Genomic DNA, 26,407 nt, shown 5'->3' with positions numbered 1-26,407 from the left:
AAAACCCCCCCCCCCCCCAAAAAAAAAAAAAAAAAAAAAAAACCCACCCAAAAAAAAACACCCCGGGGAGGGAGCATTCTCTTGTGGCACTAAAGTTCCAACTTCTAGAAACTTTAGGGTATTTAAGTGCAATTAAACCTGAAATAATACATAAAGATTGTAAAATAAAATGAAAATAATTAATGATTTAAACATTTCTATTTAATTTATTCTTTTGAAAATAATTAAAAATTTAATCCTTTCTATTTAATGTATTCATCGAGTTAGTTGTCATTTTCTTCTATCAGTTGATATTAAGCACCGACTTATTATCATTCATGTTACTATTAGTTATTTCTTATATTGTCTAAACGTGAAAATTTTGCTTAAACACTTTACATAACCCTTTTCTCTCAAGAACAATTTTAATTTTGTCAAGTCCAGCTACATTCCAGCCAATAATGATACTATTATTAAAATTATACATCACTAAAGAATACATATTATAGTAAATATAAGTTGTTGGGCATTCATCCTCCTGCCGCGGAAGCGATATCATCTGAGAAATAGCCCTGATTATTGTTGTCACAAAAGCACAAGCCAACCTCTATATTCTCGTTTCTCAAAGGAAACAAGAATATAAAGTGAAATATCTCAACAAAGTAAAATATACACTCTTCCTCTCATCAGTTCTAGGACTGAATTGTCGAGGGAACCTACAAACAATAGCCAACACCCAGAAAACAGTAAAGACATGAGATTTACGTGGTTCGACAAACTTACCTACGTCCACGGGAGGGGGGAGGGGAGATTCCACTATAAGGGGAACACCGACGACTTGTACAATTCACAAGCTCGTCTCAAAGAAAAGAGATCTGATTTTTACCAAAAGAAATTAACCTCTCTTTTGTAGAATCTCTCTTTTTCTCTCCTCAAAATCTCTCTGCTTTTCTCTCAAAAACAGCCGCAATAAATCCCACTGTCGTCTGCGTTTTCCCTTGCTCAGCTGCCAAAGCTCTGTAAGCAGTCGGCAAAATCCCACACAAAACCCTAGGAACAGAACCATGTTCCTATTTATAGCCGAGAAAATTAACCCTCTGCTGTCAGCCTAAATACCCGTTGTACATGTTGTGGGCCCGCTGCATAATTGTGTGCAGCTGTTCACACGGAAAGAAAACTTAGTTGTTCACGCGGAAAGAAAAGATAAACTTACGTAGGTGTGGCCCACGTTCATAATTCTCCACATCGTACATTATTTGATAAACCTCAATTGTTGGACGAATACCAGAAGAACACCACAAACATAAACCAGAGAGATATCCATTTGCCAAAGCAGGCCAAAACCAGGTCAAACCAGCTGCGCCACTTTAACGCGGCTGCCTACGTACCCTTCACCGGATCAAGCTAACCGTAGTTCAGGTTTTGTTCTCCATATAGTCTCCACCTCACCCCATCACCGTCCCGAAGGGCCATGTCCTCTTAGACAAATCAATACGGGCTGATATGAAGCAAGTTCAAGCAATGCTTAAACTTACTATTTGTGACCATCTTGGTTAACATATCTGCATGATTCTTATTCGTGTGCATCTTCATGAGAGAAATATCACCTTCTTCTATGACATCCTGCACAAAATGATACCTGACATCGATATGCTTGGTACGAGCATGATGAACTTGATTCTTCGTCAAGTGAATCGCACTCTGACTATCGCACCGCAAGCTCACGTTCTGCTGCTCAATCCCCAAATCGTTTAGAATATCCCACAACCACAATGCTTCATTCACTCCCTCTGCTATGACCATGTACCCGGCCTCTGTAGTAGAAAGCGTCACTGTAGTCTGTAACATCGATCGCTAACTAACTGGAGCTCTATGTATCTTGAATACATAACCAGTAGTAGATCGCCGTTTATCTAGATCGCCCGTATAATCAGAGTCCACAAACCCATCAATCTGACATGTATCTCCACCAAAACACAGACCCGTATCCGCAATACCTTTCAAATACCTCAAGACCCATTTCATCGCTTCTCAGTGCGTCTTTTCCGGATTCACTATGAACCTGCTGACCATACTAACCGTCTGTGAAATATCTGGGTATGTACACACCATGACGTACATCAAACTACCAACTGTACTAGCATAAGGAACACGTTCCATGTGTGCCTTATCTTTCGCTGTAGTGGGAGATTGTTTACCTGAAAGCCTGAAGTGTGGAGCCAATGGAGTCGCCACTGACTTTGCACTTTGCATCCCGAACCTTGCGATCACCCACTCTATGTAGCCCTTCTGACTCAAGAACAATCGCCGATTTGCCCACTCTCTTCTAATTTTCATACCCAGTATTTTTCTAGCAGCGCCCATGTCCTTCATCTCAAACTCTTTACCAAGCTGAGATTTTGGCCTATCTATCTCCACCCTGCTCTTCGAAACAATAAACATGTCATCCACATACAAAAGGAGACAGATATAATCACCTTCACGAAGCTTTCGAATATAAACACAACAATCATAGTCGCTTTGGAAAAATCCATGCTTCAGCATGAAGGAGTCAAATCGCTTGTACCACTGCCGAGGAGATTGCTTCATTTTATAGAGTGATTTTTTCAAGTGACATACATGATGCTCCTTATCCTCAACCTTGTAACCCTCAGGTTGATGCATATAGATCTCTTCATCCAAGTCTCCGTGCAAGAAGGCCGTTTTAACATCGAGTTGTTCCAGCTCAAGATCACCATGAGCAACAATACTCAATAGCACCCGAATAGAAGTATGTTTCACCATCGGAAAAAAGATCTCATTGTAATCCACACCCTTTCTTTGTGCAAACTCTTTAGCCACTAGCCTCGCATTGTATCTTGTACCATCGAGCTCTGAAGGATCTTTTTTTCTCTTATACACCCACTTACAACCAATAGTTTTTCTTCCTACGGGCAATAGGACATCCCATGTTTGGTTCTTCCGAAGAGATTTCATCTCCTCCTCTATCGTAGCCAACTAACTCTCACTATCCTTGTCCCGAATAGCTTCATTGAAGGAGACCGACTCATCTTCCTCCACCGAGAGTGCGTATTCCACCAAATTAACCTGTCCATAGTGTTTCAGGGGTTGATCAGCCCCCAGCTTTAGTACATGCTTGTATGCTCGTCTTGGCCTAGTAAAAACCAAACTATCCTCGAACTGCTGTTGTTGTAGTGCTTGTGTATTTTCCTGTGAACATCCTCCTGCTCAAGCTCATCATCTACCTGATTTCCCACTTGAACATGACTAGAACTCGGTTGGTCTTTAGGTTCTATCTCAATAACCTGGGACTTTAAAGTCCCAATAGTCCCAACACCATCATCCTTGGGTGCTTTAACAATCATGGACTTCTTATCAAAGGTAACATCTCTGCTAATCACGAACTTCGAATCTTCTGTACACCAAAGACGATAGCTTTTTACACCCTTTACATACCCCAAGAAAATTACCTTCTTGACCCTCGTGTTAAGCTTTCCCTCGTTGACGTGATAGTAAGCGGTACACCCGAAAATCCGGAGCCTCTCATAATCTGCATGCTTCCTTGACCACACCCTATAGGGTGTATCACCATCCAGTGTAGAAAAAAAATGTGGAGATTAGTTCACAATATAGCAAGTTGTAGCCACCGCTTCTGCCTACCATTCTTTACCCAATCCAGCATAAGATCGCATACTCATTGCTTTTTCCCGCAATGTTCGGTTTAGCCTCTCCGCGACCCCGTTCTGCTGTGGTCTACGTTACCTGGACTCGGGTACGAGTATCCGATACGGGTGCGGATCCGAGTGTCCGGTACGTAATTTCTAAATTTTTTGGATACGGGGACACCGTCCTAAATTTCGACACGGGTACGGGGATACGGCAATAAAAAATATTAAACTTAAAATATTCTCCAAAACAATTGCATCAAGTGCATTAAAATTAGAAAGTTAACATTCAACAATCAAAGGTTCAATGGAAAACCAAATATCAAAGGTCCAATGGAAATCTACTGCATAAAAAGTGAAAAAACACTTCCACAACATCAAATCGTCTCTAACATCAGCCGACAACTTAAGCTCATAAGTCAAAAGAAATGGCTTCGATCTCAGGTTCATTTAGGGAAAGCTCAGCAACTTCCAATATGCTATCACCATCCATAGTGTCTCCCCCTAAACAAAAAAGGCAAACAATAACAATAGTTACAAGGTTTAAATTAATAATACACTAATTATAACTTATAAAAAAGCAAATAACAAAATCTTACCAATATCCCAATATCTGGATGGACCATCAGTGTACTCTTTTTGCTTCCGAGAAAGCAATCTTAAGTTGTTGTGAATGTAAACAAGATCTTCCAACCTTTTAGATGCCAGCCTATTTCTTTTCACAGTTTGAATGGATCCAAATGTGCTCCAGTTCCTCTCACAACAAGAAGAAGAAGCAGGCTGTGAAAGAAGTTTAAAAGCTAGGCTCTGCAACAATGGAGTTGTGGAGCCATAGTTAGCCCACCATGACAAAGGGTCTTCATATGCCCTGGCTGCCATGACGTGAGGCTCGCTGAAGTTCCCTAAACTGCCAGAAAATGTACCATATTCTAAAAAAACTCTTCGAGCATCATCTGAATTGGGGAAAAGTCTTTGTAGACACTTGTTTCTGTTTGTTGAGACCTCTTCATCTTCATTTGGAGCAACTCTTCGAATGTTGTTTCCACCTCCTTGAAGCCATTCTTCAGTGTAGTACTTAGGAACTAATGAGTGTGCCATATAATGTAGTGGTGTGTTGCTCTTGTTCCATCTTGACTCGATGACATGCTGAATTGCATCAAAAAAACTTGACTGACCTGACACTAAGTCGACACCTTCATGCTCAAAAATAATTTTCTTGACTTCTTCTATCATAGTATCCCACATATCATACACTAAGTGCAACACCGAAGAGTCCATGTCAGCGGCCCTTAAAAAATTCATCATTGGCTCTGTAAACTTGAGTAGATAATCAACTTGATCCCACCATGCATCACTAACCAACAAATCTTTCACCTCTCTAGCTTTAAGTTCAATGGGATTCCTCCCATTCACCTTAAATTTCTTCCAATCGGGGTCCATCACAGTTTTTTCAAGAGCATCTTTCAACCTTTGTATCCTTGTGGCCATCACAATTTTTGAACCAAATCTAGTTTCAGCTACTTTTAAGAGTTTCACATCTGCATAACGCTCAAAAATAGTAGTTGATAAACCATGATTTAGGATGAAATAGTTGATTTCATTCACTTGATGCACCAACTGTGATATCCACTGACATTCAATATAGTGAGAAGCTCTCTCATTAGGTTCACATATGGATTTGAGAACCAAATTCAAACAATGAACAACACAAGGTGTCCAAAAAATGTTAGGAAATTTTCTTTCAATTATTGCTCCAGCAGCTTTATAATTAGATGCATTATCAGTTATGACCTGCACAACTTTACTTTCACCAATGTCTTCTATTACTTCAGTAAACACACCTGCCAAATATTCAGCATCTTTACTAAGCACCTCAGTAGCATCAATTGCTTTCTGGAACATCGGACCGGCAGCAGAAGCTATCATGATGTTCACCAAAGGCTTTGAGTGACGATCTTGCCAACCATCTGAACATATTGATGCACCTTTTTTGACCCAATTATCTCTGATCGGTTGTAGTAACTTGTCAACATGTGCTATCATTTGGACTAGTAAAGTTGTTCGAAGTCTCCCAAAAGTAGGAGGAACATACCCATGAAGATTTCCATTGGCTAACCTTTGAGAATATTTTCTGAAGTATGTCAAAAGTAGGAGGAACATACCCATGAAGATTTCCATTGGCTAACCTTTGAGAATATTTTCTGAAGTATGGATTTCTTGCAAAATTAAAGGATAGCATACTTTCCATTGGCTAACCTTTGAGAATATTTTCTGAAGTATGGATTTCTTGCAAAATTAAAGGATAGCATACATATATAGAACATCATGGTTAACCTTTGGCTTTGAGAATATTTTCTAAAGTGTGGATTTCTTGCAAAATTAAAGGATAGCATACCTGTATAGAACATCATGGCACATTCTTTGTCAGCTTCTTCTCTTTCTAACACATTGAAGGACATCTCCAGTGACCCTTTTCTTTTCTTTGGTTGAACTAAATCAGAACCTTCAGGAAGAGAAATATAATCCTGCTTTTGTTTTACACTCAGAGACAAATTCCTTTTCTTATGTTCAGCTTCATCATTTTCTTTCTTAATCTCACGGTATATGTCCTCTGTTATTCCCTTGCAAGCTTGAACACCTTGGTTGGGAATTTTTAGCAAATGCCCTTTAACCTTGGAATAGGAAGAAGTTACTGTTTTATTACAATATTTGCATCTCCACACCCTATTACCACCTCCACCAGTGGGTGTGGATAGAACCTCAACATGACTCCACAATGGTGTATCATCAAATCCTTTGTTCTTAATTGGGCGTGACATTGAGCCTAGAATCAATTACAAAAAGAAAAATATATAAACATAGTTTCAGAAAGCATAATTCAAGGAATAAATTCTGAAAAATTAAAGTAAATTAACTTCCAGTCTTCCACAGAGCTTTACAAAAGAAAATTAGAGAGCATGATTCAAGATTAATGTCTGAAAAATTAAAGTATTTGTTAGATACCTGATCAGAATTGCAGATTTGGTAGCCTCCTTTCTCTAAAATTCGTTTTTTGATTTTCAGTTGTTTATCTCTCAATTCTCAAAGAAGTTTTACAATTTGAGATTTGCTGAGCAATTTTTGTTTTGTATTTCAGGTGAGGGTCGTATATTATAGGAGAATTACAGAGAATGGAAGAGTCGGAGTCAGAGAGGGGAAGACGAAGCTGTGTATCATTAATGACTCTTTGGAGTCAGTTTTCACGAATCTCGATGGGAAAATGCAAGCTGGATTCGTTGGGAAAATGCAAGCTGTGAACGTCAAATGTTTTCTCGAGTGTTGGAAAAAATCAAATGGTGGACGGCTAGGATTAGCCATGGGCGGCGAAAGGATTGATCCGAATCAGCAGGAGGGGAATAGAAAGGATTTAGGCGAAGTTTGCATGTAGATCATATTGTTCAAAATTATCGATCATCAGTTATTCTAATTGCATATGATTGTTATCTAACTCAACATATTGATCATAATGTTTAAAGAATTAAAGTCATCAAAGTTAGTTAATATGAACAATACATGAAGTATATTAATCAATTGTTCTACATAATACATGGATCATAAGTTTTTGTCCCTATTATTATAATTAGGGGTGTGCAACGGTCGGTTCGGTTCGGTTTTTACCAAATTTTGAACAACTGAACCGAACCGCCTATAATTCAAAACCGAACCGAACTGTTGCAAGTCGGTTCGGTGCGGTTCGGTTCGGTTTGTTCGGTTCTAACTTCATCAAACTTCTTATCAAATAACAAACTGTATTAAAGAAAAAATATATCAATAAAGTAGGAGATTATGAAGCATTAAACCGACCCGGACCGCCCTACTCATAAAACCGATTTTTTTGGGTCGGTTCGGTTCGGTTCGATCGGTTTTTCCGGTTTGAACCGAACCATGCTCAGCCCTAATTATAATCAAACTCAACATATAGATCTAATCTCTCAAATCACTAATAGTTATCCTAATTGCATTTACCACATTGATTAAGAAGTTTATTATATGAACAATATATGAAGTTTATTGGTCAGTTGTTCTACTTAATGCATACGTTACAAGTTTTTGATCGTATTATTATGATCTAATTTAACATATAGGCATATAGCTCATAATGTTTAAATCATGGATCATGGACCGTCATTCTAATCACATTTACTAAAACTACCACATTGATTATTTAGATGATATGTCACAATATATAGAGTTTATTGATAAATTCTTATATTTATATGTAAATATTAGTCAATGCATTTAACATAAACTCGTTTCTATTACTAAGAAGAACAATATATGAAGTTTATTGCTCAATTGTTTTGCTTAATGCATAGATTATAAGTTTTTGTCCGTATTATCGTAGTCAAATTTAACATATAGCCATAGGCATATAGCTCATAATGTTTAAATCATGGATCATGGACCGTCATTCTAATCACATTTACGAAAACTCCGTATTATCGTACTCAAATTTAACATATAGACATATAGTTCATAATGTTTAAATCATGGATTATGTACCGTCATTCTAATCGCATTTACTAAAACTACCACATTGATTATTTAGATGTAGTTTATTGATAAATTATTATACTTATATGTAAATATTAGTCAATGCCATTTACATAAACTCGTTTCTATTACTAAGATGATATTTATTATTTGAATTTAAATGTTTTAAATAATATAGAAAAAATAAGCTATTTTTAAGGGACCGCATTCAAAGTCTAGAAAACAAAAAATAATTTTAAAAGGTAATAATGAACAAATAAAATACTCTGTGGTTAAAAACTTATAATTAACTCTTAGAAATATGTGGCCTTTTTTTGTGATTTTAGACTTTTAGTAAAATTTTTATTATGTTAATAAAACTCACTCAATTTTTAACAAAAAGAAATAATTCATAGTACAAAATTTTCTAATTGTAACTTTTAATTTTGGGATGGGTTTCACAAGCGACAATATTAAATTACCGTTCGAACTATATAAAGAAGTGATGATACAACTAATTTTTTTAGGTGATGTATGATGTATATAAAAGGTTATTGAGTGATCAAGTAAAAATAAGAATATTAATATAAAAAATAATAGTTTAATTTATTTAATGAAGTAAAACTAATTAAATTACATTCCTCTATCACAGATTCACATATACACTTTTAATTGCTTCAAATATTTATTATAAAACCAAGAATTTCCAAAATTATACATTTGTAACAACTTAAGCCTAATTAAAAAGAGTCAAATCAACAATTCAACTTGTGAAAGACTTTGTAACTTTTCAACTTCCATCTTTAACTCTTCAATCTTCATTACCTGCAAGCAAAACAAAAATAATATTTCTTGTTAGATTATGAAAGCATTTCCTAGTTTGTTAATGAAGGCAAAACAAAAAAGGCATTAATTAATTGTTGATTTGTTTCAGTTGTACTTGTGGTTGCCAAAAAATAAATTAATAAAATAAAACAAATAAAAACTTGAGTTATTGAGCAGTACACTGTACACAGCCACACCCACGTGATTATCACGTTCACCCATTCAACCCCTCCGAGCCCTCCCCGTCCCACGACTCCCACCTCATATCAGGGGAAAAAAAGGAAAAAGAAAAGGGGAAAGTAACATTCGACTTCCTAACTGACTCTCTCTCACCTCTAACGTCGCCGGATTCAGTCAGCGGGAGGGCGAAATTAAGCCATTGCACTCGTATCGACCTCGCGTGCAAAAGCCCCATCATCACTACAAACAATTTCGAAGATTCACCTTCAATTTTCAGATCTAGGATTTACTATTCAAACCCTAGATCTCAAAATATGTTTAATGGTTGTTCGTCTGTGCAATTGATCTGTGAATTTGGTATGTAAATTTATCTTTTCTTTCTCTATTTTTTGTTTTTTCTCAAATATGTTCAAACCCTAGACCTCGCCGTATCCGAGCGCCAACCTCCGTATCTGACCCGTATTTCGTACCCGGATCGGTGTCGGGTCGGATCGACACCGGTACGGCGGTCAAACTGCCGTGTCCGAGTAACGTAGGCTGTGGTGTTAACCTGACTGTCCAGTGTCGAACAATGCCCTTGTGATCACAGAACTCTTTGAAGACACCATCTGTATACTCTGTATCGTTATCAGATCTCAGTGTCTTTAATTTCTTGCCTGTCCTGTTCTTAACCATTGCTTTTTACTTATTGAATGTCTCGAATACCTCATTCTTATGCTTAAGAAAATAAATCCAAGCATATCTTGAATGATCATCTACGAGTGAGACAAAATACCTGGAACCACCCTTGGAAGTTGTCTGAGCCGGACCCCAAACATCCGTGTGCACATAATCTAGTATACCTCTGCTCTTGTGATTGCTTTTTAAGAACTGGACCTTGTGCGTCTTTCCATACACAATCCTCGTAAAAATCCATATAAGTTTTCTTCAAATTCTTCACCAGACCCTCCTTACTAAGCAGAACTAGACCCTTCTCTGACATGTGCCCAAGCCGTCTATGTCATAATCGTGTGTGCTCATACGGGTCTCCACCACTTCCTTCAGTTCCAACCGCTGCATCTCTCGTCACCGTCGTACCTGAGAGAGTATATAAATTACCGTGACGAACACCATTCATCACTACAAAGGAACCCCGAACAACCCTCTTTACTCCGTTCTCTGTAACAATCCTACAACCACCGAAATCAAATGCACTAACTGAGATAAGATTCTTCCGCAAGTCGGGAACGTGCCTCACATCAATCAAGGTTCGGACCACTCCATCATGCATCTTGATCTTGATATTACCTGACCCTACCATTTTACAAACATGATTGTTCCATAGTAATACGGATCCACCATCAATGCTTCTGTAGATAGTAAACCACTTCCTATTTGGGCACATGTGGTAAGAACAACCTGAATCAAGAATCCACTTTCAGGAGATATCCTCGCCACCCGTAATAACATAACATTCCTTCTCGCTCCCTCCCTCTGAAACATAGCTCGCTTATTTCTTGCATTCTCTCCTCTTAGTCTTGTTGTTCTTCTTCCCACCTACTCTCTTATTTGGATAGTCGACCTTGAATTGCCTAACTTCATCGTACTTCCCGCAAGAGATCTTGATTTAGATCTAGACTTTCCTCCCTTGTCTTTTCCTCGTTCGTTGCTCCTTCCTCTAATAAACAATCCCTACGCTTGTTCTTTGCTACCACCAGTAGTCATGTCACTGGTTGTAATCTTTCGAAGGTCATCCGCTAGAAGCGTCGTTCTAGTCTCATCCATCGTCAAATTGTCTCCCACAAGCATCAATGTTTGCACCAAGTTCTCATAAGACTTCGGTAGAGATAGAAGTAGTAGAAGAGCCTGATCCTCGTCTTCTACAGTCACATCGATGACCTTCAGATCCAATATTATCCTATCGAACTTGTTGATGTATTCCCGGATTGATGAGCCCTCCATCTTGCAAGTATACAATTTGGATTTTAAATAGACCTGGTTCGTTAGACTCTTCATCATGAAGGTACTTTCTAACTTCGATCACACTCCCGCAGCCGTTTCCTCTCCATCTACCAAGAAAGCTACATCTCTTTCAAAGCAAAGGATAATCGATGCTCGTGCTTCCAGATCTAGCTCCTCCCAATCCTCATCAGACATATCCTTGTGCTTCTTCTATTTTTCAGCTAAAGCCTTGTGTAATTTTTGCGAAATCAACAAATTCTTCATTTGCATCCTCCAATAGGAAAAATCGTTCTTCCCATTGAATTTTTTAATCTCGTACTTTCCAACTTTAACTGTTTTGCTAGTTGACGTCATCCTCCACTTGTATTAATAAATGCGCTTCTCTCAGGAATTCCAACAAACACTTGTGTTCACCACACAATAATCAAGCATCACCTCAGATCAAAAATTTTACCACCTCCAATCTGAATAAAAGGTTCTGATACCAATTGTTGGGCGCAGAGTCACGTCCTCCTGTCGCGGAAGCGATATCACTTGAGAAATAGCTCTGACTTTTGTTATCACAAAAGTACAAGCCAACCTCTATATTCTCGTTTCTCAAAGGAAACAAGAATAAAAAGTAAAATATCTCAACAAAGTAAAATATACACTCTCGGTAAACTTGCCTACGTCCACGGGGAGGGGGGGGGGAGATTCCACTATGAGGGGAACACCGACGACTTGTACAATCCACAAGCTCGTCTCAAAGAAAAGAGATCTGATTTTTACCAAAAGAAATTAACCTCTCTTTTGTAGAATCTCTCTTTTTCTCTCCTGAAAATCTCTCTGCTTTTTCTCTCAAAAACAGCCGCAAGAAATCCCACTATCGTCTGCGTTTTTCCCCTGCTCAGCCGCCAAAGCTCTGTAAGCAGTCGGCAAAATCCCACACAAAACCCTAGGAACAGAACCATGTTCCTATTTATATCCGAGAAAACCCTCTGCTGTCAACCTAAATACCCACTATACATGTTGTGGGTCCACTGCATAATTGTGTGCAGCGGTTCACGCGGAAAGAAAACTTAGCTGTTCACGCGGAAAGAAAAGATAAACTCACGTGGGTGTGGCCCACGTTCACATAAGCACATCTCAAAATTTTTATCAGCAATCCATTAATCTTCTTTGTAAAGTTTTGATTTTTTTCAAATCATGCTAATAATATCTTGACTTTTAAATGTTTATTATCAAACCATTGCTTTTTTATTTATTAATACATGCATGTTCTATTATTAAATAACATGCTTAGTAGTATAAGATAATCTGTTGGAATTTATCTATGCAGAGCTCTTGTCACCATAATCTAGGTATATCGCACATTTTGCCTCATTCCGAACACAAAACATATTTCACCTATCAACAAAGAGAATTATCCATTGATAATTATTATATTCCAAATTAAATTGAATATAAAAGATAATTTTCACTCACTAATGTTATATTTATATCCAGTGGATTGAACACGCCTTAGGCAAAAAATTAACGCATTCAAAATGCTAGAGAAAACAAACATCCATAGTTCAAATTGATACTAACCTCATTATCATCATCAATTTCTTGTGTATCAAAGATTCCACCGTCATTCTTCTTAGCATATATGTCGGTATTAAACCCATCCAAGAAGCATGTCTTCTATCCTATATCATATAAACCAGATCCAAATCTTTGATACCTTACCATGCTTATCCTTATACTCCTTTTTTATCCAAAGAATCTATGTACCCAAATTAGAAAAATCAAAGAAATAATATTACAGAAAAAGAAGATAGATAAGTTTGTTTACCTAGGCCCACCAAGCACACCCGCATTTACAGTTGATCGATCACCGCTGCTGATTTGGACTTGACGTTCTCATCCTTTGCACACTTTGCTTCCAATCTTGCACTCAACGACACCAAGAAAACACTATTCACCATTATGTCCCGTTTCGACCTTCAATTCTAGCCCGTCCTCTCGTCTTCATCCATGTTGATTGTTAGACTACGCTTCGTGTGGAATCTGGTGACACAGAACACTACAACCACCATCCGTCAAGGCTCAACGTCATGCTTAACACAAAAGTTGATGCATTTTGATAAGTCATGTGCAAATGAAGCTCCTAGTACCATTTTTTGTTTGCTTTTCCTGGCCACATTCTCCTCCCTAAATTTAAGGTGAAAGTTGCATTAATGGAGATGAGTGTAGATCTAACGCATGCATTAAGAGAGAGTGGTGAAATTGATTGCAAAGTAATGGAGATTAATGAATAGAATTAAGGAATATTGAAATTTTAGGTGAGTGATTAAATAGAAAAGTGATAGATTGTTAATTAAGAGGTTAGGAATGTGAGGAGGCTATAGGTGAGTGCTTTAATGAGTAAAATTTAGATTTTTTTATAATAAAAATTATTAACCTACTCAGCAGTAAACATACCACGCCTCATACATAACACCCTAATTACAGACATACAATATCATACTACTACATTATTGTACATAGTTCTTTGCTTATAATATAATGAATAGTATAATATAATGTAATTTCAACCTATTCCATGGTGAACATACCACGCCACACACATAACCCCTGTTAATATACCACACCACACATAAACCTCCAATTATAGAGTATACAATATTACACTACACTGTACATATTTTCTTTGAGCATGATATAATCTGTACTATAATATAATTATAATATAATGTACAGTAAAAAATAATTTTAAAAAATTACTAATTAGTAAAACTATCCATATTTTAGTAGAAAATAGATATATCTAATAATAACTAATTAAGTTGATTTAATAAGATTTGGGGTTATGAGAAGAATTTGAAGGGTTGTAATTTATTTATGTAACATATGCATGTGATCATGTATGTATGTGTGTATGTGATGTGATTATATATGCATGTGTGCGTTTTATATGTTCATGTGTATGGTTTGGAGGATATTTTTGAAAGAAATGTTTTAACATACCAACACACTTTTATACTTTTATAATAGTATTAGATATGTATATGTGTATGTATGTATATGTATATATGTGTGAGTGTGTATACATATACATATACATAAATACACACACACACACACATTATATACACACACACACACACACACACACACTCATACACACACACACAGTGTATTTGCAATGTCTTTTTAGCTTAAACTTTCTAATATTTCTTCTTGAATGTGTCCTTTTGCAGACAGATGACTTGCAAGATCATATCATTATTTGTGGATTTGGACGGGTTGGACAGGTCATTTATCATCCTATTTCTTGTTCACTAGGTACAATCCTTTGAGACTAATTTTAATTAAAATTTCTTGTGGGTTTGTCCTTACATAATTGTGGTTGTAATAGATCATTGCACAACTTCTTTCTGAACGGTTAATTCCATTTGTTGCTCTCGACGTTAGAAGGTATGCTTCTCTGCCTTTATGTTTAATGAACTGTTTCAAATAATGATTACACTTGGTAAAGGAAAACTAAAGATGACACAATTGTGCATATGGATACTCGCTCACATATGCATGCCTGAATTCACATGGAAGAGACACATTCACATTCTGTATCAAAGAGAATTACTGTTGACAGTTGGGTACTTAACGAAGAAATATTGATTATGCAAAGCATCTCATGATGAGGCATAAGAATATCACATATCAGATTATTTGGTTGGATGGTGAGTTCTAGCAAGTATTAGCCCTGTACTTCTCTACTCGCATTTTAAAAGCTTTAGTTTTATTCTACAATCTAATACTTAGTAGTAATGCCTAAAAATAAATAATTCTCTTTTGCTAGTTACAATGTATGCACATAGACTAGCAGAACTCTTGCTTACCAAAAGAATAAAGAATAAAGAAAAAGAAAAGAAGCTCGAACTTGCTTGAATAACAATAGAAAAGGCTGTCTTCCTTATTCTTCCATGTACTCTTCTATGCTTATCAAACTTTCAATCTCTCATTGCTGTCTCTTAGCAACCTGGGATGACATTTCACTACACGTAAAAATAATTTCCTCGATCATGGGAGCACATGATACTTGAATAAAATTAGTTTACTTCTTTTTTAACAGTGATCGGGTAGCAGCTGGGCGTGCATTTGACCTACCTGTGTATTTTGGGGATGCAGGGAGCCAAGAGGTAAGTGAAATATCTCTGATGCAATTGTACACTTTATGTAAATAGTTTTGATTATATTTGTTTAATTTAATGCAGGTCCTCCATAAAGTTGGATCAGAGAGAGCCTGCGCTGCTGCAATTACTTTAGATACTCCGGGTGCAAACTATAGAACTGTTTGGGCACTCAACAAGTACTTCCCCAAAATGTGAAGACATTTGTTCGTGCCCATGATGTAGATCATGGCATTAATCTGGAGAAAGCTGGTGCAACTGCTGTAAGTTACACTTAATATATCATCTGCATTCGATGTCAAGAGTGGGTCATTATAAGCATCAACTCCTAACCATATATGTAGTTAGTCAACTAAAATGGATGTTATTTATAATCTAACAAATTCCTGTGTTTCAAACTCTTTTAAAGGTTGTTCCAGATACTCTGGAACCAAGTCTCCAGTTAGCAGCTGCTGTTCTTGCACAGGTAAAAATGAAACTAGCTACAGCTGGTGCTGAAACTATTTGAACTCAAGCTTTTCTTTTTAATGACCCAGTACTTCACATTTTATTTTTCTTGTCATCCTCTTGCAGGCTAAGTTGCAATGTCAGAGATTGCAGCAACAATCAATGAATTCAGATCTCGTCATCTCTCAGAGCTTACGGAGGTACACACTCAATTATCATGTCCATTTCTCTATTCAACCTGCCTCTGTATGTATGATTTCTATGCAAATTAAGAGATGAAAGAAGCTGACCATATAAGTTAGGAATCCTTGTCACTTAATGTGAGATAGACAAAATTTTAGGGACATTCAAAAGATCATATTGAGGATAAACTTGTTAAACTGTACCATTTTAACTGAGAAACTTGTTGCTAAAAAATGATCTCTAATTCCGAGCGTAAATCAAAGTCAGAAGTGGAGGACATAGAACAAAATGTAGGGGAAAGGATTCATATGCGTACCCTGTCATATTAATCAAGTATGCTTATTACACGTTTAGAACCCAATCTGTTATCGGCAACATTAAAATTTGTCCATGAGATGTTTAGGCAAGAGAGTTTAAAAGGGTCACATGGCCATTTTAATCCTTTTAGGTCACCTTAAACCATGTGGGCTTTCTATTTTGGTGCTTTCTTTATTGTCGGTACTTTCCCATAGACATGGTTTGCTTTAGTCTTTGCTTCAAGCACACAATGCGATGGGTGATGCGCGAAGCATTAACTATACAATTTATGGTTTTTGACTTCACTATGATGCGAAATCAAGATAAAGAAGTTTCCTTAACTGTCGCCTGTTTTCTATCTGCATCTACGCCAGACTAGTGGAGGCCCCCTTGGATATGGATATTCACGGGTTACGTCGAAGTCCGAGACACCTATCTCAGGCGAAGAGGATGATGTTGTTGAAGGGGCCTTGGCTATATAGCCATATATACATGAATTTGGATATACCAAAAATTTCAATAATTGTACAGCTAATAAGTTCATTCCAGCAGCGGAAATCGTATAGAAAAAGGGTTTTGTACAGTTCACAGTTTTGTTTTTTTTTTTTAATGCAAATTTTACCGAGGCAATTATTGAGCTTGCATCTTTGGTCCTCATTTCAAGTTCTCATGTTTTCAACTTTGAGGTGCTGTCAAATGTTCAATTGGGTAATTTGGGACTGTACTAATCATATTTCTTCCTTCGATTCTAAGCAAAATCCTTTTTAGCTTTATCTCATCAAAAATGCCTTAGGGACCTCAAATAGGGGACCCAGGGGGATATGTGAGGTGCCACCCTGAATGCATGATGCCCTGTTCATTGGTGACACCTCACATATCCCCTATTTGGGGTTCTTGTAGCAATACCCTTTTTTCATTGATTGACTAAACTATTATGATCTTTTACAGTTAATAGTATTTTATAGTTTTTAGTACACGTGGTCAAAGTATTTCAGTTGATTTTCTCATTTATTTTTCAATTGATTGATTATAATGTTATCGCTTTTTAAAGTAATATTTTCGTCCTTTATCCTTTTTTTTCTTTTTATATGCTGCCTCGTAATTGTCCACGATAATCTGAAAATAAGCAAAAATTGGAAGTGGTCAGAAAATAAGCAAAAATTGGAAATGATCAGAAAATAAGCAAAAATTGGAAAGAAAGGCCCGGTTTCGGCCCACTTCTACAAGATAAAACCGCGGCCTCGACGTTTCCAACAGAGAGAGCTCTCACTTTATCTGAATGATCCACTCACCGCCCACTCCCCTTCTCCACCCCCCGCTTCGCGCTCACTGAAACCGCGCCCGGTCACCGGCGGTGAACATGGGCGTCACGTGAGGGGCCAGAGCTCGATAAGTGGGACCAGATGGAGCTCAAGTTCGGTCGCCTCCTCGGCGAAGACCCCAAGCTAACCCTCGCCAAGGTAATCCAAATTTATCCAATTACAAGAATAGTTTTTTTTTTTGTCGCCCCTCTTCAAACTTGTATATACAGCGTAAATCGACCGTATCAGTGAATTTATCACAGTTCTAGATATTTGCTAATTTACACCTCGAAATTCTACCACATTTGAGTTAAAACGCCCTCAAACGAAATGTACCGGGACTATTTCTTAACATAATTATTTTTTGTATAATTCAATGTGGTTAGTGTAGCTGGAATGAGAATGTTAAAGATGGTCTTGCGGATTTATACTAAGAGATAGGATAAGGTTAGAGGAAGATGTAAATAAAACTTGGTCCACACTAAACGCAATCAAGAAGAATAAATAAATTGAGGAGATGGCCCAAAATAGAACTGAATGGAAGAATATGATTCATGTAGCCAAACCCACAATTTTGGGATAGTGTCATTGTTGTTTTTGTTTAACTCCATGCGGTAGTGGGGGCTATATTTAGCAAATATCTAGATTCAGAGAGTACATTTGCAGATATGGTTGATTTGGGGTGTATATGGACAAAAAACAATTCTATGACCATATGCTTCATTATTGTCTTTTTTTTGTGTGTGTAAAAAGTTGTATCTTTTGTGAGTTAGATAATGGCAAGAAAGGCGAACCCAGATGCGTCTTATCTCGAAGTAGAGAAGTCATTTAACAAGAATAAAGGAAAATTGGATGAGAGCATGTTTAACATTCCCAGCAATGTGAATGTAGAAAGACTACCTTCTGATTTGAACTTGTCACGGCCCGTTATGAAGAAAGGAGGCAGGACTACTGCTGACTTAAATTTGTTGCGACCAGTCATGAAGAAAGGGCCAAATGCTGCTAGACCAGTTGAAAGGCCTGTTATGACTGAGGCGCAGAAGAATCAATTGCAACGGGATGTTGCCAACAAGAGCGTGACTCCTCCTAATGTTTCCTTGAGAAAACCGGATGTTTTTCAAGAAGATGAGGTTGAAACTGATAAGCGTTCAAAGATGAAAATCAAGCCGAACATAGTCTTGAAAATGAGGAAGGATAAGGATGAAAATCTTGACGACGTAACTCTTTTAAAGAAGCCCGAGGTGGTCCAGAAGCCTTTGGACCCTGATCAAGAGAACATGATAGCTAGTGGACCTAATCAAGCAAGCTCTAGTGAGGTGAAGCCTTTGAGTCCAAGTGAGATGTTACAAGATAAACCGGAGATGATTAATGTAGTAGAACCTTCAGATAGTGTTAGCGAATCCATTGCTAAGTCGTCCAATTTAGATGGATCGGATACGGGTAAAATTCTACTTGATTTACTCTGTTCACAGCTTTGTAGTTTAAAACTCTATTGCATATTGAACTATTACCAATATGCAGCTCTGATGGTCAATGTTGTACTTGATTTTTCAAGGATTGCAGCCAACTGAGGAAAGAGGCGTTGAATCTCACGGTGTTGAAGCTTCCTCTACAGTTTTGGATGACATGTCGGTGAACAACAATAACGAGGGCTCTCAAAAAGCTCCACTGCTAGGAAAACCCCAGAGGTCTGTGCGGTGGTTTATTTACTACTTGCAATATCTACCAATTCTAAACATGCCAGAGGTTTTTTCCCTATAGTTGTGAGCATTCATAGATGTTATATCTCAGCTTGATACCTTAATGGGAATGTTCTCGCTTACCATCTCAATACTAGTCTATGTTCTTGATGGAACATCATGCAGAGCATTATAACTAATTGTTGATTGATTAGAATGTATTACTACTACATAATATTATACCTAAGGCTAAGTTTTATTATAGTGTATTATGCAAAATGAGCTTTATGATCTCAAGTACACAAAGCCAAATTGTTCTACACTGGACAGCTGCATTATCCTTGACCATTTATACTTCTTTCTATACTAGATGTTCAACATTTTTGCATTTTACTTATTTATTTATTTTCACATACATGCAATTAATGTTCTCTACAAGATTTGTATAAATTTTAAGTTTTAACCCTTATCTTTCATTTGTCTGCAATTCACCTGGACCAGGCCCCAAGCACCTCCGGGTCATATTTGACTAGCATTAACTTATGTCAATATTTATGTATTGTTAAATATATATGTTAAAATTAATATAAAACTATAATCCTTGATCCTCACCATAACTTCGGAGTTCTGGTTTAATGGTTAGAGGAACTAAATTTAAGATGGTATCAGAGCAAACCAGGTTCAAATCCCACGAATTAAATGCGGATTTTCTAAAAATTGACACCGCTACTTGAGTTCAGGTTTCGACCCATAAAAAAATGGCGCTCAACCTGCGGGGGCATGTTAGAATTAATATAAAACTATAATTCTTGATCCTCACCATAACTTCGTAGTTTTGGTGTAATGGTTAGAGGAACTAAATTTAAGAATATACATATATCAGCTAATATTGTGATACCTGCAAAGGTCCAAATGATATCCACCCTTTTATATGATTTTAACCCTTATCTTTCCTTAGTCTGCAGTTCTGCTGGACTAGAGTACCAAGCACCTCCGGATCATATTTAACTTATTAATATTGTATGTGTTGTTAAATATATACATATATCAGTTAATATTGTGATACCTGCAAAGGTCCAAATGATATCCACCCTTTAGCTCTTTGTGTCAGTAAAACTCAGTTTTCCTTTCCTGATTTGTTTATAACTATTGCTAAGTTTTCCCGCTTATTATCTTATTCATGAATATCTTCAACTGTCTTGCTGCATGTTGCATTCCATCTTTGTTAGCTTTGTGTATGATGCTAAATTGCAGGCTGGACTCATCTGTGAAGAAGGTATTGCAGCCAACTGGAGAAGTGACTTCTAGCATGAAGGAAGAGGGCCATAGCTCTGGTGCTGATATGGTCAATCCAGTATCAGCAGAACAAGAGGTAAAATTGGGTCATCCTCGATCATTTTCATTTTCATTTTAATTATCAATTATACAAGAGAACTACATTTTTCTTAAGAGAACTACATAGATGGCGCTAAAGTGGATTCCTCACACTGATAATGCAATTCTAAATTATACCTTTCTTAAAAGAAGAAGATGGTTAACTTGGGAATTGCAGGAACGCGAGGGTAATGACTGGAACAAGGCGGAAAATTTAATTCGCACAGGAGAAAGAACTGAAGTTGAACTGGTTAGCTGCAGCAGCAGAGGCTTTGTTGTGAGTTGACTTATACTTAATATATCCAATGTGTGCATTTATTGTTTCTGAAAGTCACCACGTTCCGTTACTGCTCTTTCTTAATTCTGCTCAGGTATCCTTTGGGTCGATAGTAGGCTTCTTACCATATCGAAACCTTGGTGCCAAATGGAAGTTTTTGGCTTTTGAGTCTTGGTTAAGGAAAAAAGGTTTGGACCCCTCATTATACAGGCAAGATCTAAGCATTATCAGGAGCCATGATATGCCAAACAAGAACATTGTTATAGAATCTGGTAAAAGTCATGAAATGGGTGACAAAGATGACGAATCGCTGACGCCTAATATGAAATTTGAAGATCTTCTCAAGGCATATGACAAAGAGAAGACCAAGTTCTTGACCTCCTTTGTTGGTCAGGTCTGAAGAGCTTGTCTTGTGTTAGTATACATTTCTTCTCATGATGTTGGTCTAAATTTTAGCAGTACTGATGGTGACTCTGTTGGCAGAGGATTAAAGTATCTGTCCTGCTGGCTGATAGAAATTCCAGAAGACTAATGTTTTCAGGGAGGCCAAAAGAAAAGGAAGAATTGGTTGAGAAGAAGAGAAATCTCATGGTATGCAGCTGTTTTACCAAGTAAACCTTTAGAATAAACCTCTGCTACTACTTTATGTGTGCAACCATTCTTTTGGGTATTATATAATGGGACTGGGATGGATTTACCTAGAAGATTCAATCATTTCATATAAAAGTTCCATTATTTGTATTCTTTACTTGTTTATGCTTATGATTCTTCAATGACTGTTACTTTGAGGTCTTCAATTAAGTCTTGTTTAGTGGCAGCAAATAACCACAAACATCTCCCTCTGTATTGTTTGTTTCATGAATTGTTAACTGTTATGACTTAACAAGGATTAGGCTGCCTTCTAAGGGAATTCTTCTAGTACTATTATCCACAACTTCAATTTTAACTTTGAAGAATCCTAGCATACTCTCTCGTTTAGCCTAAGTAATGGAGCTAACTGTTGATAAAGATTTCGTTCATTGGTCTTGTTCCAATCTTTTATCTCAAGAAGATGAGGAACTATATTATTATTATTATTGTTGTTGTTGTTGTTGTTGTTGTTGTTGTATTTCATACGAGAAAAAAAGTGTCCACGGTCTCTCTCAAGAAAAAAATATGCCCAATAACTTTCTAGGCCAGTTAATATATTTGTAGTGCATATTTTTGATATTTGATCCTTTGTGTTAGACTGATCTTACTTACTTCATACTGTTTATTTATTGTCTTTTTACACATATACTTACCTTCATGTTGGGTCCTATAAAGGAGTTATTATCTAGCCAGTTTTATGATGGTTAATTTTGCAGGCTAAACTCAGTGTAGGGGATGTTGTGAAAGCCTGTATCAAGAAAATTACGTACTTTGGCATATTCGTCGAGGTAGCCATATCATGCTTTGTTTCTCCTTAGCATGACTGAAATTTCTTTCAGGTCATTTTGCAAACTAATTTAATTCTTTACAGGTAGAAGGAGTACCTGCATTGATTCACCAATCAGAAGTCTCATGGGATGCTTCTTTGGATCCAAATTCCTACTACAAAATTGGCCAGGTATTTTGGTTTGCAATGAACCAGTATGTATTTGATCATTTATATCGTCCCTTAGGACATGATTATATTAAAAAACAATGAAGACCTTCAGGTGTAACTGGCTTAGAGATATATACACTGGAGTTGGCATGTTAACTGCTTATCCCTAAGAAGCATTATGGATAAGGGACATGGGTATGACACAGACCTGCATACCAGAGACAATAATTCCTTAAAAGGAAAGACATGAGGACACAACAATTCTATATACATTATACAACAATTAAGAATGAATTCATATATACATTTATACATAGACACTTCAGTGCTCGAAAAACTCCATAACATTGTCTCTAGTTATAGCTAAATATCTAATAGAATCATCATAATGAAATAAAATCATTATAATCTTATCAACTTGATGTATTGATGGCCTTGTTTTGATGCCGAAGTTGTCGAAACCGCCGAAGGCAAGCATGGATGCGGCAAAACCCCCTCGGTGGCCACAAGGTCTAGGTTCTCTAGGATCAAGAACTAGGGTCTGATAACATCTAGAGAAAAAGAGAAAATGCTAACGAGGCCTATCTGATATGTGTCTGAGGAGTGTTTGGAATGTATCCAAGATGTTCCTGAGGAAGTATCGGTATGCTCGACACAGGTGTCAGCTTTATTATAAAAGTACATACACTACACAGGTTTGTCATAAGGAGATTTTTCATGGACCTTCACAAACTGAACATGTAAAACATAGACCAACATTTGGATGGAGACCTTTTTTTTGCTTAGGAAGATATCTTTCTAAAGGAGAGAGAGAATTATGAGATAATGGTGGAAAGTTAACATTGTGCAAGTTAACCATCTTTGCAGTAGCTATGGTGATACGCTGATACTTTTTTGACACAACGCATTCAACATTTTTTTATGTTGAAACAGCATAAGATTTTTTTCTGCATCTGTCTTTTTTATGATCATTCATTTGTTACTAGAATATGAGAATATTGTGCAGAAGGTAAAAGGTAGCGTCCACGTTTTTCTGTGTTGAGATGCGTATAATTCATAGGAATTTGTCATAAGGCCTTTACCCATAGCAGAAACTATGCAGCTGCTGCCTTGCAATAAACTGATTTTGTGGCTTATTCGCTCTTGTTTATTGCTTTTTCATCATAAATTTGTGAATTTCAGATTGAACATCTTGTCATTTCAGATTGTAGAGGCAAGAGTTCACCAGCTGGATTATGCTCTTGAACGTATCACCTTGTCACTAAGAGAAATAACGGTACTCAGGCTATCATTTTCTTGTTTCTATAATACGAAAAAATATTTTTGTTCTTCACAATTTTTTGATGTGCTTTCTGGCAGCCAGACCCACTGATGGAGGCCCTGGAATCAGTAGTCGGTGATCGTACTTCTTTGGGGGGTAGTCTTGAAGTAGCACCGGCTGATATTGAGGTCTTAACTTTCTCATATTGATAATTTTCTTCAATCATTGGTCACATTGTTCTGCACATCAGTATAACTTTGTTCATTTGACAATTTACAAGCTCTCATGAAGGTGTACTGAGTAGGAAGTATAATAACCTGCAGTTGTTTCCTCCCTCTGGAAAAACATGGTTGACAATAATATTGTTTTGTCAGGGTGGAGTACAAAATGTCACAATTTTGTAGTTCATGCATCTTTTTGCGTAGGAAATCTGCTGATATTCACTGTATTTCAAAGGAATACATTGAACCTTATGAATACCATCAAAACATATGTTGTAATTAAAGTTACATCATATGATCTGAAATACTTTCACAAAATTGCTGCATCCAGCTGTGTCACAAAGCAATTAAGACAGTCGCAGCATAATTAAGATTATCATATATAACTAGTGTCATGTGATCATCAATTTACTTTTTTACACTCCCTCATATAAGGAGAGCTTTAACAGATGATATTTTTTTGGTTGGATATTAATCTATGTTGATGTCTACACCTTATCAAATACACAAGACCTACTCATATCTTAGAACTGTATCACACAGATAATCATAGTGTGATGAGTATGTAAATTTACTTTATACTGGTTACTTTCAGTTTCACGATACACTTTTCTGTTAAATATAGATTTTCTGTTAATGTAGATACAGAATTCTAACTTAAGTTTGCTTTTACATATCAAATAAATAGTGAATTTATAGAACAAATCTGCCTTTGTCATCGTCTCTAACCATAGTTAACCTTATACCCAGTCTAGCTTTGTGCTTCACTCACTCACTGTAAATCTATTCTAGCCATGGGCTGATGTGGAATCACTCATTGAGGAACTCCAAAAAATTGATGAAGTTCAAAATGTTTCAAAAGGGCGATTCTTTCTAAGCCCAGGCTTAGCTCCAACCTTCCAGGTATTGTCAATACACTTGGTTACGTTATACTCTACTAAAACTATGCTTTTATCGAAGTCCTTTACTTGATTCATTGGTATTGCTGTAACTTTGCCACAGGTTTATATGGCTTCTATGTCTGACAATCAGTACAAGTTACTTGCTCGATATGGGAATAAGGTTCAAGAGGTAAGCTTTGATTTCCGATTACTCCGGAAGAAAATGCACAGTTATTTTCTCTAGCTATTTTTGAATAATTTCCAAATTTTCAAAAATTGCCTAATTCTGCTCTATATGCTCATTACAGCTCCTATTTCTTTCACAATTAATGTGTGCTGCTTTGATCTAGGCAGTAATATATGCTTCATGGATAAGAAGTTTTAGTTTTATCAAGCGTATGCTCGCTGTGTCTTATATCTCTGCTTTTTACAAAAAAGGTCATGTTGTCACTGCTGGCTACTAAGTAAATTGCTTCTATATGGGAGGAACTTCTTGAGTGATTAGGAACTCGATGAGTGATGAAAGACATTTTCCTTGTGATAGAGGTGTCACAAGTTTAGGCGTGTACGAAAGGTTTTTGATCTTCCATATATATAAAGGAGTATTGGGTATTATCCAACTTATTAGTGCCACACAAAAAAGGAAAAGAAAACAAAAGAAAATTTTTTGCTGCGTAACTATTTTTTTCCTTGAACCATTTGCCAAAGCTAACTGGGAGACGAAGCAAAAGGACCTTTCACTGTTGTATGTAGCTTTTTATTATTTCATAGTAAAATTGAGGGAATTTACATAATTGATCATTGTTTTTCTCAGGTTATAGTGCAAGCTTCGTTGGATAAAGAACAGATGAAGGCCACAATCTTAACATGTACAAATAGAGTGCAATGATTGGTCAAACGAATCAATGGAGATTGCTGTATATTCTCTTATATGGCCTCATAAATCAGTTTATGCCTATATTTTATTGGAGTTAGGAAATCTCATCATTGAGGGGACATCAAAGGTTCATAGTTATTTGCAAAATTGAGGCTTCACTTCGTAGATTATGGCTTGAAATCGAAAGCTGCAAGTCAGTCTATTTTCGAGTAATTATCCGCATGAAAACACTGTGAAAGTGTGAGGGAAGAGCTAAGCAACTGAAGGCGATCCGCAGCGTTTTTGTCCAGTCCAACTCCGAAAGAGTAAGGAGCTCAGGAAGTGTTGTATATGTAAAGATTGGAAGTGTTAAAAAGGATGGCGGGACTAATACTGTTATACATGAACCAACACAGCAAATATATCTTCATCTCATTGATGTTTGTTTGTTATAATTGTAATTTTTTACTTAGATTTTCTAGATTGTATGCAAGGACTGCTTGTCCTAGTTAAGCTAGTGTTATAATTTCATATGCTTATTGCAACTTCAAATTCATCAGGGAACTAGAAATATTTTCATTTTTCTTCCAGTCTTCTGATGCGTAACCAACCAGGTGTTTTGTGTTTGTGATTGCATTATTCGCATCAGCACATGCCAATGTAGCATGATTTGAATACATTAACCTGTGTGAAGCAGTAGAATGCCTGAGAAATTTTGTTATGAACAGTAGGAAGTTGAGGATATATTTTTTGTATGTTCAAACTTGAAAATAGAAAGAAAAAAAAAGTGGTAATACTAATACAGAA

General features: G+C 36.8%; 2 protein-coding genes across 3 annotated transcripts in view; both read left to right on the top strand.

Annotated features, from left to right (window-relative positions):
* Positions 1 to 17,542, top strand: part of LOC109847374 (K(+) efflux antiporter 2, chloroplastic) — a 20,988-nt gene extending 3,446 nt beyond the window's left edge. Inside the window, 8 exon segments of the mRNA XM_020416605.1 lie at positions 14,327 to 14,380; positions 14,485 to 14,543; positions 15,199 to 15,265; positions 15,341 to 15,445; positions 15,448 to 15,519; positions 15,666 to 15,747; positions 15,836 to 15,903; positions 16,558 to 17,542. Of these exon segments, the coding sequence (XP_020272194.1) occupies positions 14,327 to 14,380; positions 14,485 to 14,543; positions 15,199 to 15,265; positions 15,341 to 15,445; positions 15,448 to 15,519; positions 15,666 to 15,747; positions 15,836 to 15,903; positions 16,558 to 16,665 (615 nt within the window). The 3' untranslated portion in view covers positions 16,666 to 17,542.
* Positions 17,552 to 26,190, top strand: LOC109848287. 2 transcript variants are annotated; one of them, XM_020417714.1, is made up of 14 exons: positions 17,552 to 17,643; positions 18,258 to 18,924; positions 19,040 to 19,172; positions 20,418 to 20,535; positions 20,716 to 20,814; positions 20,909 to 21,208; positions 21,298 to 21,405; positions 22,161 to 22,232; positions 22,316 to 22,402; positions 23,586 to 23,657; positions 23,741 to 23,830; positions 24,656 to 24,766; positions 24,866 to 24,934; positions 25,559 to 26,190. In XM_020417714.1, the coding sequence occupies exons 1-14, from the start codon at positions 17,587 to 17,589 to the stop codon at positions 25,631 to 25,633; spliced, it is 2,058 nt and encodes a 685-aa protein (XP_020273303.1). In that variant the 5' UTR covers positions 17,552 to 17,586; the 3' UTR covers positions 25,634 to 26,190. The 2 variants fall into 2 exon arrangements, with proteins under 2 accessions (XP_020273303.1, XP_020273304.1); XM_020417715.1 differs by lacking the exon at positions 17,552 to 17,643 and having other exon boundaries at positions 18,775 to 18,924; positions 19,048 to 19,172.

This window comes from Asparagus officinalis, chromosome 7 (assembly GCF_001876935.1).
Source record: "Asparagus officinalis chromosome 7, Aspof.V1, whole genome shotgun sequence".
Taxonomy (NCBI): Eukaryota; Viridiplantae; Streptophyta; class Magnoliopsida; order Asparagales; family Asparagaceae; genus Asparagus; species Asparagus officinalis.
The sequence above is the reverse complement of the archived record's forward strand: the minus strand, read 5'-3'. Positions and strand labels throughout refer to the sequence as shown.

What these genes read in the sequence shown, in the direction of transcription:
- LOC109848287 (XM_020417714.1), top strand. Translation starts at nt 17,587, where the DNA reads ATGGAGCTCAAGTTCGGTCGCCTCCTCGGCGAAGACCCCAAGCTAACC. An exon ending in CCTACTACAAAATTGGCCAG is followed by an intron (nt 22,403 to 23,585) that starts GTATTTTGGTTT and finishes TTGTCATTTCAG; the next exon opens with ATTGTAGAGGCAAGAGTTCA. An exon ending in ATGGGAATAAGGTTCAAGAG is followed by an intron (nt 24,935 to 25,558) that starts GTAAGCTTTGAT and finishes TGTTTTTCTCAG; the next exon opens with GTTATAGTGCAAGCTTCGTT.